General features: G+C 38.3%; 1 protein-coding gene across 3 annotated transcripts in view; it reads right to left on the reverse strand.

The window, feature by feature from the left end:
• REPS2 (RALBP1 associated Eps domain containing 2) overlaps nucleotides 1–12,259 on the reverse strand; it is a 94,613-nt gene that overhangs the window by 19,352 nt on the left and 63,002 nt on the right. For all 3 annotated transcript variants that reach the window (XM_071556712.1, XM_071556622.1, XM_071556806.1), the window contains exon 13: nucleotides 11,024–11,160. In XM_071556712.1, the coding sequence (XP_071412813.1) occupies nucleotides 11,024–11,160 (137 nt within the window). The remainder of the gene's footprint in view (nucleotides 1–11,023; nucleotides 11,161–12,259) is intronic.

Here is a 12,259-nt window from a genome sequence, read left to right on the forward strand (position 1 = left end):
GATCTTTATTGAGCATAACCTTGTTTGAAATAACTTTGTGAGTAGTGAATGAGTAGTGATTTAATTGCTGTAAAACCCCTAATGTTATGATAAAAAGCTGTGATAGAAGCCAGTCAGCCATAAAAGCTGTAGCAATCCAATTCCAGTTAAAGAAACCCAGAAACAGAGTCCACTTGATCTCAGGACTTTGCTTTTTGTCATTAATAATATTGCCCTTTTTAAAAATGATACTTTAACATCTAATGTAGACACTGGCATTCACTTCAGATAAAACACACTATGTGATGGAGTATAGCCCTAAAAAGAAAACATCTGCCATGGAGTTAACAGGAAAAGAGCCTAAATTAACCAGAAAGAAATCCATTTCTTTGGCTTTATGCTTTGTATTTGCATGTTAGTACTGACTTGAAATACATAAAAGGAAAGAGGAAGACAAAACCCAGTGGTTAGTTCAGGCCCCTTTAACACAACACAATGTCAGCTTCGAGTTGAGCCAGCACAAAGGGAGGGTAATAATCATGTGTATCCAACCACTGTATTTCTCTGTTTTCTTAAAACACCTAAAACTCATCATAAGACAAAAGTACAGGGTAGATGATGGCTTCCAAAGGCAGCTGCAGAGAGGAGGACTAGGCTAGCACAGACACACCAACCAGGACTAGTGAGAGTCCTTAGGTGGGTTACCCTCCCCACGCTCCTGTTGCCCTGAGTTCTCAGCACTTGCACTGGCAAAGACACCCGGACAGTCCATCTTGCACTGGTGTGTTTTTGTATAACAAAAGACCGCCAACAATAATAAACTTAGAAGTGCCTTTTATCACAATAATGCTAAGCAAGCAACTATATTTACACACTTTTTATTTCCATGCAAATTTTAAAAGCCACAAAAACCATTACGAGCCTTGTTACAGGTTTGTCATTTATATATTTTATACACCAAATCTAAAAATGTCTACATGGTTGAAAATATGAAGAAAAAAGATATCAAACATTAAGGATAATTCTGACATGAGAATAAAAATAAGCTTCAAAGAGGCTTATAACATACTGATGTTTCTTTCAATCTTCTGTATCATCTCTTGAACCAAAATGAAGCCGAGTATCACTGCACACAAATCCAAAGAGAGAGTTGGAACAACTGAACAGAACTGGAGTTATGCAAGGGAGCCACTAACACAGGTATAAAAGGGATTTGAAAAAACACAGTCATTAGGAAGCTTTTTCTTGCATTTCATTAGTTCTGTTTATAAGACCACTGCAATAACAGCATGATGTCGTCACTACATTCTCCATCTCTTCCGTGCAACTGATCTGTAGAAAGGAACAGCAGAATAAGCACCTTCCTTTCCTTTAGTCTGAACTTCAGGTTATTATAGTGTCTGTGCAGAAATGCACTGGACTTGTTGGAAAAGCAACTCCTGAAGTGGCTGGACACACTGTGAAACTCCATGTGTCTCCTGGGATATTTGGTCCACAAAATTCCACAGGGAAAAATAATTTTTCCATAAAATAGTCAAATCAAAAAAAATCACACCACCACACTAAAAAAACCCACAAAAAACTGCTCCTTCAGCTTTCAAATACAACATATATGAATCTAGCATTAAAGTTAGATGCTTACACCATATGCATTTGACCCAGTTTCCTCTTTTTAATCCTGCAAATTCTAACTTAAGCTACTCATGAAATATTAATAAAAAACCTGCTGCTGCAGAAGATCTTTGGCCTGTTGTTAGAAGGAAATCATGCTTATGTGAGCACAATTACCAGTGAAAGTGAGTCGACTTTCAAGGACTCATAACAATTTATTAAAAAAACCCCATGCTTCAGCCTTCTGTAGTGCCACTATCGTAAAAGAGCACAGTATTAACAGATATTCATCAGTTTTCATGGGTATTGGCAGGTGAAATGTTTGTACTATTAGGCTATTATATAATAACTTTCTTCCTGCACAGGATCAGCTCTTGCTGTTGGTGATGGCATCACTGGTTAGCTCTCAAAGCAAACTAATATAGGGGAAGGTCCATTTCCAAAATAAAAGCAAGTACCCTGGGACCGAGTAGCAAACAGACAGATGTTGCACTTCCAGATCCACGCTGTAGAGCTTGGATAAGCTGCTTGCCCCTGCTCTGTGAAAACAAGTGTTCACACTCAGTGCAAAAGCAGAGAAAACTGGAGACTTGCACAGGTTCTCTTGCTATAGAGCAATTTGATGATGTTCAAACCAGGCTGAACTACGGAATCATAGAATAGTTGGACTGGAAGGGACCTTAAATATCAGCTCAATCCAACCCGTCAGCCATAAGCAGGGACATCTTCCCTTAGACCAGGTTGCTCAAAGCCCCTTTAATTAAAGCAAATTCCACAGACGGCACTGTGGAAAGCCCATACAGGTACCAGGAAAACAAATTTAAGTATCCATATTATATGTCTTCCTGTAAATGACAGCATTTTCATGCACTAGTTACTCCCACAAAAACAGAGATAAGGCTCTTTACTTAGCATGACTTATGACTCTTTACTTAGCATGTTGACACTTAAAGATAGATTACCTGCATGGAAACCTCCCAGGACCATTTTTCTGCCCCATTTTGGCAATCACAAAGGTCTGATAGTACTAACATGACACTACACTAGATAAAACCCCAGGTTTTCCAACCTGAAGGTAGATTAATATTTTAAAACAAACACCAGGCTGTAATTGTAGACTCTGAGAACTGGTCATGCCAGCTTATCTGGCCGCACTTCTACTCTGCCTTCAGCCTCCCTAGCAGACACAAAACCCTCAGCACTTTCATTATTTGTGGTAGTGAAAAATATTGATCACAGTAACCATTCAAATAGCTCCTTTATTTCTTTGATCTAGGAAGAGGAGACTAAGGAAAAATACAAGTTATGACAGCACAGTCAAACCTATGGAAAGTAGGTCTTTAGCCCATTAGGCATAGCAGCAGTGGAGGACACTAAAACTAGGATAGGAGAGCAACCTAGCAGAGCAACCTAAGAGCAAGCTGCTCACCCAATGACAGTCACTTGTCCTCTTTGTTTATCAGTATTGAAGAAAACTGCTATAATACACTGAGTTTCTGGATGTCTGTTTTTAAATAAATCAATACTGAAACAGCAGCATATAACACTGCACTTCCTGAAACATTTCCATGTCAGGTATTTATCTAATATTCACTCTTTACATGTGGCCGATGTCTTGGTTTTAGGTCTATCACCTTAGTTAGGGTATCATATCAGGCAAGTTGGGTGGAAAAAATGTACTCCTTCCTCTGCCTCTGAATGAATACATGCATAGGCAGTGTCCTGAAAGAAGGGTGGCTTCTCTGGGTCAAGGGCTATTTTGTACCTTTATAGCCAAAGTGAAACTAGATACTGCCTGCCTACCAAAGGAGACTGACCTCGTCTCAGGTCAAAAGCTTACACACCGCTCAACCCATAATCAAAAGAGTTTGGTTGCTCCTCTTCTTTTGGTCATTAATTCCAAAACAGAGAAAGAAGCCTGTGTTTCCCAACTCACAAAAAGGATGCAGGCTTAACCAAATTCAGCCTAAATCCAGGGCTGACCTGGTTCCAGATGGCCTAAATCCAGGTTCTTGCTTCCATTCTGTTTCCCCACCATTACCCCTCCTGCAACTGTGTGGGGATCATCCAGGGACTTAAACTGGGAAAAAAATGGGTCCTCAGCAGAGTCTGGCTGATGTATCTGCTATTTTCCCAGTGGATGCTCCAGCATATTTGGATCAAGAGAGAGGCTGGTTGCATGTTAGATTTACATCAGTTTACGCTGCTTAAGAGTCCTCAGCTCAGAGAACAAGTTAAACAAAAGACCAACCAATTCATTTTATCAGGGAGCAAAGGGTCTGCAAAACTGAAATCAATTCAAAAAAAGATAAGCTGATAGAATGAATTATTCTTTAGTTCCCCCGACTACCTAAGGCTTTGGTTCCTCAGCAAAGCCAGCATTTTCCATTTTCACCCTTCCATTCTGACACTATTTTGGAGAGCTTTTTGAGATACTTTTCCTGCTTCTGTTGCCAAAGGCAGACCACAGAAAAGTTTTGTGTCTAAGCTGGTTTCTGTTTACCTCATTCCTACAAAACTTCCATTCTTGTTCACTGAAATTAGTACTTGGTTATCCCATAACACTGATACAGTTCTTTACACTTCATTTATTTACATTCCTGATAACAGCATTAGTAAGGTGATTGTGAAATAACTGTTTCCCAAGAGATTTGATTTATTAATTCATACAACTATGTCTACAAAAAACCCATCAAACTGTAAAGCTGTAGCCAAGAATATAAATTTAATGAAGGACTCTAGAACTGTAGTTTCAAAATACCTATTGATCCAGGGATTTGTTCCAACAATTCTTCCTAATGTCTCCTCAGAAGGTAACAGCAAGGCAAAAAAGATATTTTAGACTCCTGATAATAATTTTGTTACCAGGTTTGTAGACCTGCCGTGGAAAGTATTGCCAGTGGCAGAATAACCCTTTTTCTCACAGTTTTGGAAACCTCCGCAACAGGCAAAGCTTCGTGGGTCACAGCAAGTGATACACAGACACACACTTGTCACACACTCTTGTCACAGGTCTGTTTCATGTGCCAATCACACAGAACATCAAAATTATTCATGTACTTTCCAAGTAATTAAGAGATGGAGTAAGTAATTAATGCTTCTGCACTATAAACTCACAGGTGTGACCATATAAGACACTGGTGTGCTAACATATTTGATGGGTCACTTGCAAATCAAACCAGTAAAACATCATTAGAGGTGGGTTTTTTATGGTATCTGTCCTATCCATGAATTTTAGCACGTTTTAAGGAAAACTTGTGAACTGCACTAAAAAAAAAAACAACCCCAAAACATTTATTTTCTGTTTTGTGTCATATGTCCACAACAGCTATATTTTTACCGTCCTGTCCCCCATTTTCCCTAAACCATTTAATTTTCTAGTTAATGTTTTCTCTATCCTTTTCTTTCCTGCACATTTCTCTTTGGGGACTGTTCCTCTCTCCTCCCTTCCCCTTTAAACAAAACTATTTATTCAAGATTTTGCTCCATCTCACTTCACATTTAGCTTCATTCTGCACCCACACAGAGGCACAGTCCCTCCACCTACCTCCCACAGATCCATGTTGCCAGAGCTTCTCACCTCTGGAGATTAAGGGAATTAAATGCTAGAGGATCGGGCACTTATCGCCTGTGACCATTCCCAACACGGATACAACAGGAACAGGCACATGGGAACCAGGAAGAGCAATCGGCTACCAGCCATCACCCCTCTGGTCCCACCTGTGGCTCACACACTTCTTGGGAACATCTGCATCTCCAGGGTCTTCCCCACAAAGGAGGCAGCTTGACCACTGTTCCACACAAGAAATAGTAGATCCTCTCATTTAACCTACAAAGCTGTTCTACAGTGAACCAATACTTTTTTTTTTATGGAACAGAGTAATCACATGGGATCACAAAAAAGTTCTGTGGGGCTGGTAGGGTCAGTCAAGTACATTTTAAACTCTACAATTTTCTGTAAAAGAGTATTTGGATTAAAATTAAGTTTTTAACAACCTGCAACAGAATGAAAACAGACTGTAAATCATTCCTCAATCCCTGAAAGAGCTAGGATTAGATAAATAAGAAAATATAATTTTTTAAAAGTTCCATTTATTGACATAAATTGTAAAGCAACAGCTACACTTGAAAGTATGATTTACCCCAGTAAAGTGCCCTCTGGGCTCAGACCTTAGAGACAGACATAAAAATTTAAAAATCTAAAAATGCAAAAATAAGTTACCCCATCAGAATCCTATCATGTAATAACCATTCATCCATTTATGTCCTCATTATTTTCTCCATCTTGTTCAACATTAACTTTGTTCTTGTCCAGCTGAGCAAAGAAATAAGTTACGCAGTTTTAAACACAGAAATCCTTCACAAAAACTTCTCAAAAACTGAGGGGAGTAAAACTCTTCTATTCAAATCAGAGGGAAGACATTAATATTTTATTCAGAATAAGCTCAAGTTCAGCCAGACAAAATCATGATCAGCAGGCCAATTTTGTGTTCTCTGTGGTTTGTGCATAAGACATTTTTAACTTAAATTTGTTACAATCCTTAAAGTCACTTACTTTACCCTACACTCCTCACTTGATGAAGCTTCCTATATTACAGCTCTTGTATACTATGCAAACAATATTCATGAAATGGCATATTTTGCTGATGGTATCTGTAATTATCTCTATTCTAAAATAAAGGTCCTTCAGAATTGTCAACTTCCTAATTTAATGTTCAATGGTCTGATTAATAAACACAACACAGTAACAAGCAAGACAGTACAGTACTACAGCATGGGCAAAAACTCAAGAAAGTAGTTGGACTTTTCTAAATCAAGACTAATATAAAAGCAATGAAAATTAATTACTTCATTAAATTCACTGTGATATAAATTCAGCCTTAAAAAAAGAACATTACTATTCCAAGTTCCCTCTTGTCACTTTGGCTTTCAAATAAAATTTTAGTTAAGAAATCTGTATTTATGATAATACAAAAACACAACTCCCTGCATCACCCCTTAAAGCTTGTCTTTAGTAACTGTCTTGCACACAACTAGCCTCACTGGACACAGACATTTCCTAGCAAATACAATTAAACATAAGAGAATATGGAAGATAACAGCAATCATGCTTATCTGGGCTAAATTTCTCAGGTTTTCTTGTACTGAGTTCCACATGCACAAAAGGGAAAGTCACCTGTATTTGGCTCACTAAGCTAAAAAGACAATATAGCTGAAGAGATATTGCTGAAAACAACTGGAAAAACAGTATTATGGTAACTATTGGCACTTCTTTGTATCAAAATATATATGACAACAATCGTTTTAATTCTCAAAATCCTGTTTACTACAGAATTATGGAACAGTTTTATTTGACATGTAGATTTAAACAGAAGTACAAAGAATTTGATTGTAGTTAGTCAAGTATGAAAAAAACAAGACATCTCAACATATATTTAACTATTCACAATATCCACAATCAGCAAGTAAAACCCACGAAGCCTGTATGCTCAAGGAAAGGAAGTGCTAATTGAATGAAGTAATAAAAGTCAAATGAAGTAAAAGAAGTAATGAAGAGTCTTCCTCAAAGGTATGAAAAAGGATAAAATGTGATGCTGAACATAAGTCTTCCTCTAGCACTAAGGAAAATGAAAGGATGCAGAAAGAAGATTGTACTAACTGAGTCTTAACAATAAAACTACAACTTTAAACTGTTTGGGAAATACACATATGAAGGAACACAGAAGTGATGTGGAGACACATTTATGTCACTCATGGGAACAATGATGCACACCAATAAATCTCCTCCTTTGTTGCTTTACTATGAACACTATCTTTGGAGTAAAAAGGACATTCTCTTCTTTGGCAGCCGTCACTAGCCCAGCAATGCAAAGTGGAAGTTACAGATCTGACAGTAGTCAGGAAAACATCATCTGTAACAGAAAGTACTGCACTTGCAATAAAATGCTTGTTGTGTTTCCCCCTAAGTGTGGAACTTAACACCTCATATTTTCAAAGGGAGAAAACCCCCAAAATACTTGCCCCATATTGCTGGCTGAAACCAGCACCCCAATGGAACAAATCCAGGTTACAGTGAGTGTTTGCTTACAAGCCCATGTAAAAAATGGTGCCTGCATTCCACACGTTCCTCACTGCAGGGACAGCCACAGCAGGAGCTGAGTTTCAAAAGCAAATGAGTGCTGAAAACACTTCAGTCAAAAATTCATTTGTAAATAGTTATATGGCTCTTTTGTTAAATTACACAGCAATATTCAATCTGCTTCCAGAACAACATGAAACTACACTGAGTATGACAATTTTGTTGTTTCATCAAAGAAAATTCTCTTTACCAACAAGTATACTACGTTCAACAGAACTGTTAAAGTAGTTACATGATTCAGAAATCAAACTAAATGGGAAATAAAATGTATTTCAGAAGCATCTGTATGAATCTAACAAGACCCAGACTGCTGTCACTGCCTATTAACTGCCCCAAAGTAAATTCTTTAAGTAGCTGTCATGAGCAGAAAACATAACTCAACAAAACACCAGAAGACAATGGATGTATTTCTGGGTTTTAACACAGAAGCTGAGAGTTGTCCCAACCCCAAAATTACCCCAAGACAGGCTCTAGTTGACTGCTGATGTTGAAGGTAAAAGGGGGCTGGGGGCCCTGCTGCAGGAGTGCTGGGCTCCGAGCTGCCCCAGTTTTGGCCCCTTCAATATCCAGGTCTTATTCTGGAAGCTCTTGGCTCATAAATGACTAGAAAGTGGGCCAGAGAAGAAATGAAGATGTAAACCAGGTCATGTATGAATTTAAACTGACATTTTTGTTTCCACTTAAAGCTTGCTGTTGTCCTTCCAGGAACGCATACATTCTAGCCAAGTATTTTCTTAATACAGACACAGCCCAAATGCCAGAAATTATATATTCAACAAAAAGAAACACACTGAGAAACTAGCAATACAGAATTTTTCTCAGTTGCTAGCAAAGACTACACAAATAAAAACAAAAATAGAAGGGAATTTTTTGCAGAAATTCACATATGGATATCTGAGAAAGTGAGGCATTTCAGTAAGTTTTCTTGCCTTTTTGTTTTTCCTGGGTAACACTAGTTACAGCGTCCCAGAGGAGTGCAGCTATGAAGTATGAATGAAGGTGCCTCCTTCCAGACCAGTTATGTCCCAGTTCAGCAATTTTAAAGCACAGTTTATGTGGCTAATGCATTGCTGGACATCCCACCCCTCATGGATAAACGTTCTGTGTGTACACTTGCCAGGAGAAGGGCGTAATAAGATGGTGGCAAACTTGATACAGCAGCAGCAAATAACTAACCAAAAAAACAACAAACAAAAAACAACTAATAAAAAGCCCCATTGCCAACAAGGATTCACCACAGTCTTTGAATTACTTGAAGAGATTTCTCTTTTCTGCCCTTTAAAAAGGAAATAAACAAAACTGCTTCAAACCACAGATGGCTTTGTAATAAAAGAAGTGATACCTATAGATCAACATGACCTATGTAGAACTGAAAACAGAACTCAGAATTACTGAGCACACCTTTGCAGGTCTGGAAGCAGATTATCCACCAAACTCCCCAAACAAGAACTATTTCTGAACCAGAATTAATAAGAAAAAAACTAACACACCAAAATAGGATTATTCTAATCATGCTGAACACACACAGACTCACAGAATATCCTGAGGTGGATCACTGGAGTCCAACTTCTGGCCCTGCACAGGACACCCCAAGAATCACATCATGCTCCTGAGAGCGTTTTCCAAATGCTTCTCAAATTCTGTCAGTCTTTGTGCTGTGACCAGTTCCCTGTGGAGCCTGTTCCAGTGCCCAACCACCCTCTGGGTGAAAAACCTTTCCTAATATCCAGCTTAAGCCTTTCATGGGACAGTTTCATGTCATTCCCTTGGGTCCTGTCTCTGGTCACCAGAGAGATCTGTACCTGCTTCTCCACTTCCCCTCATGAGTAAGTTGTAGACAGCAATAAGGTCTCCCGTCAGTCTCCTCCAGGCTGAACAACCCAAGTGCACTCAGCTGCTCCTTGTGCAGTTTCCCCTCCAGACCCTCACCATCCTCGTGGCCCTCCTTTGGACACTCTCTAATAGCTTTATATCCTTCTTATATTGTGGTACCTAAAACTGCACACAGTTTGTTAATTTGCCCAAAAGGAACCATTATGTTACTTCAAAAGTAATAATGACTTTCAAAATAAACCATTGCAAAAGCAAGATGTTAATTTTCATTCACAGAATGGCTTCTTTGAGAAACTACATTCTTCTTTCATTTGTGTTCCAAATGAAACTTAAACCCAAGTTTATTTCCTTCCAATTATACTTGTTATCTGGATTATGAGAAGATTTGCTGCCTTAGAAAATGTGTACTTGGCTCTGTTTGGGGTTTTATTTTGATGTATAATAAAATCAAAATTGGAGGCAACACATCTTTCAACAGGAACTTAGTCAAAGATAAGGAATTACTTCTCTGTGTAAGGCAAAAAAAAAAGTTTATTCCTATAGACTTTCAGGGTTCAGCACACACAGCAGGACTCTCGAATTCTCTCTAGTGTTTGCACAAGAGATGTCCCACAGCATTAGGTGAAACTCTTTTACTTAAAAGCCACATTAGAGGGCCCAGTTAAACATTCCTTGACACAGTCAAACCTTGGCTTTTTCTGAAGCATAAGGATGACCATGTTTAACCCAGTCCTTGAGTCTGATGATTGTGTACCCGACATAAACCTTGATCTGATTCAAGGACACTGCTGAAGCAGTGATGCTGCGTGACTGCTGTCCTGAACAAACAGCTCCTCTTTCCACTGCTCACTGTGCAAAGCAAGAGGCATATTTGAACAGTAACATGTTGAAAAGCCATTTTCTTTCAGTTCACCCCAGCTACTATTCTACATTTTCTTTCCCTCTCCTCAACAGGAACCGATGTCAAAAGAAATTACCCTTTCTTTTTACGCAAAGAATGTTTTCTGAATGTCCCTATGCATATGGTAGACTCTAACATCAAAAATGTTTGTCTTCTTTCTCTAAGTTTAAATTATTAAGAATTTTCTTACTGCTTCTGAACTACAAAAAATAAATAGTAATAAAAATCAATTATATTGTAGTTACTGATAAGAGTAGTCTAAACAGCCAGGCTAGTTATAAACAGTGATGACAGACTACCATATGTTAAGCTTCCCATTATTGTGCCAGAAAACATTATCATCACCTTAATTATAGCAACAGTGATTTTTCCTCTCAGTGGCAATGTAATGCAAGCAAATGCAACTACTCCTTCTCTACTGTCTACTCTTCTCATTACTGTCTACAGCAAGGGCCAGCACGTGCACATGTCATCAAGCATTTCTGCAAACAGATCAAGCTGCCAAGCATGCAGCTAACCCAAAAGGTCTCCTCCAAAGGAGGAAAGAAAGCAAACTTTACCTTGTGTGTTTTGCTGAAATATTTTGTTCAGATCCAAAGAGGAAGCTCTGGAATGTGATTTCTGTGGCCTTGGAGGTGGAGTAGGGGGCTCTTCTCCCTTTTTCATGGCATCTTCTATGGATGTGCTAGAATAAGACCTAAGGAAAAACAGGCAGGGGAAAAGCAGAACATATGTCATTTCAAAAATGAATTTTAAACAACTACAGGGATTAGTACATAAAAATGCATGAACTCAGGTTCATGCTGGAAATTCCTTGCCCTAAGGACTAAAAGTTTCCCCTTATAACAAGACAAATTTATTTGGCAACAGAGGGACTCAAGTGCTTACAGGGCTAGGATTTTTTAAGGCCTGTTGTAACACAGTTTCAGGCCTTCTTATGTAACTTTGTCAACAGGATAATTGTATCCACTATTTTCGATAAATCCAAGTAAAATGCCCCCACACACCCCTTAAGCGTTTCTGTTGCCTTTCAAAACTGAAAGGAGAGTGTTTACACTGGTATAGCTTCAACATACACCTCTTGCAAGTACATATTTTGTAATTTATAAAATTACACTAGAAAAAATTTTAACTATTACAACAAATTTTTTATAGCAGTCACCAAATTTTCCAAAATCCAGAAAAACTGAATGGCTCCAAAGTGACCAAAAATGATCAAATACATGGCTCAGTAAATCTTTCCAATCCCAATTAAGGGTGGTGCATTTGCTAAGAATTTTGTTTTTGCTGAATACTGTCCAATGTTTTTCAGCTGTCACAATTATAGTTTTTCTGCAAGGAGAAAAATTTGTTCAAAATGAACACGGACAATGTGAGATGTTACACTTACTGTAACAAATCACGCAAGTCAGGGCAAGACCAAAAGCACACTTGAGTAGAACAGAAATACCTCCCACAAATGGAAAATGGATATTTATTTTTTTTTTTCCAAACAGGCTCCTTATATCTGATGCTAGCTGACCAATAGAAAGTATATACTGAAAAACATCCTATTACCTCACTCTCCAGGTCCAAGCCTGTCCATTTCCGAGCCACTTCACACAACCACTCATAAAAATCTGATGGAGAGTCTCTGTCTCCCTCCTTTACTTCATACAATTTCACAAGACTCTTAGGTTTCTTCACTCTATTCTGAATTCCATATAAAATCAATGTTTGATATATTTTTACACTACTTAATCCAACATCTTCATTCAGATCCCATTCAGGATCTTCGTTAGGTAGAAGTTCATCAA

This window comes from Pithys albifrons, chromosome 1 (genome assembly GCF_047495875.1).
Source record: "Pithys albifrons albifrons isolate INPA30051 chromosome 1, PitAlb_v1, whole genome shotgun sequence".
NCBI lineage: Eukaryota > Metazoa > Chordata > Aves > Passeriformes > Thamnophilidae > Pithys > Pithys albifrons.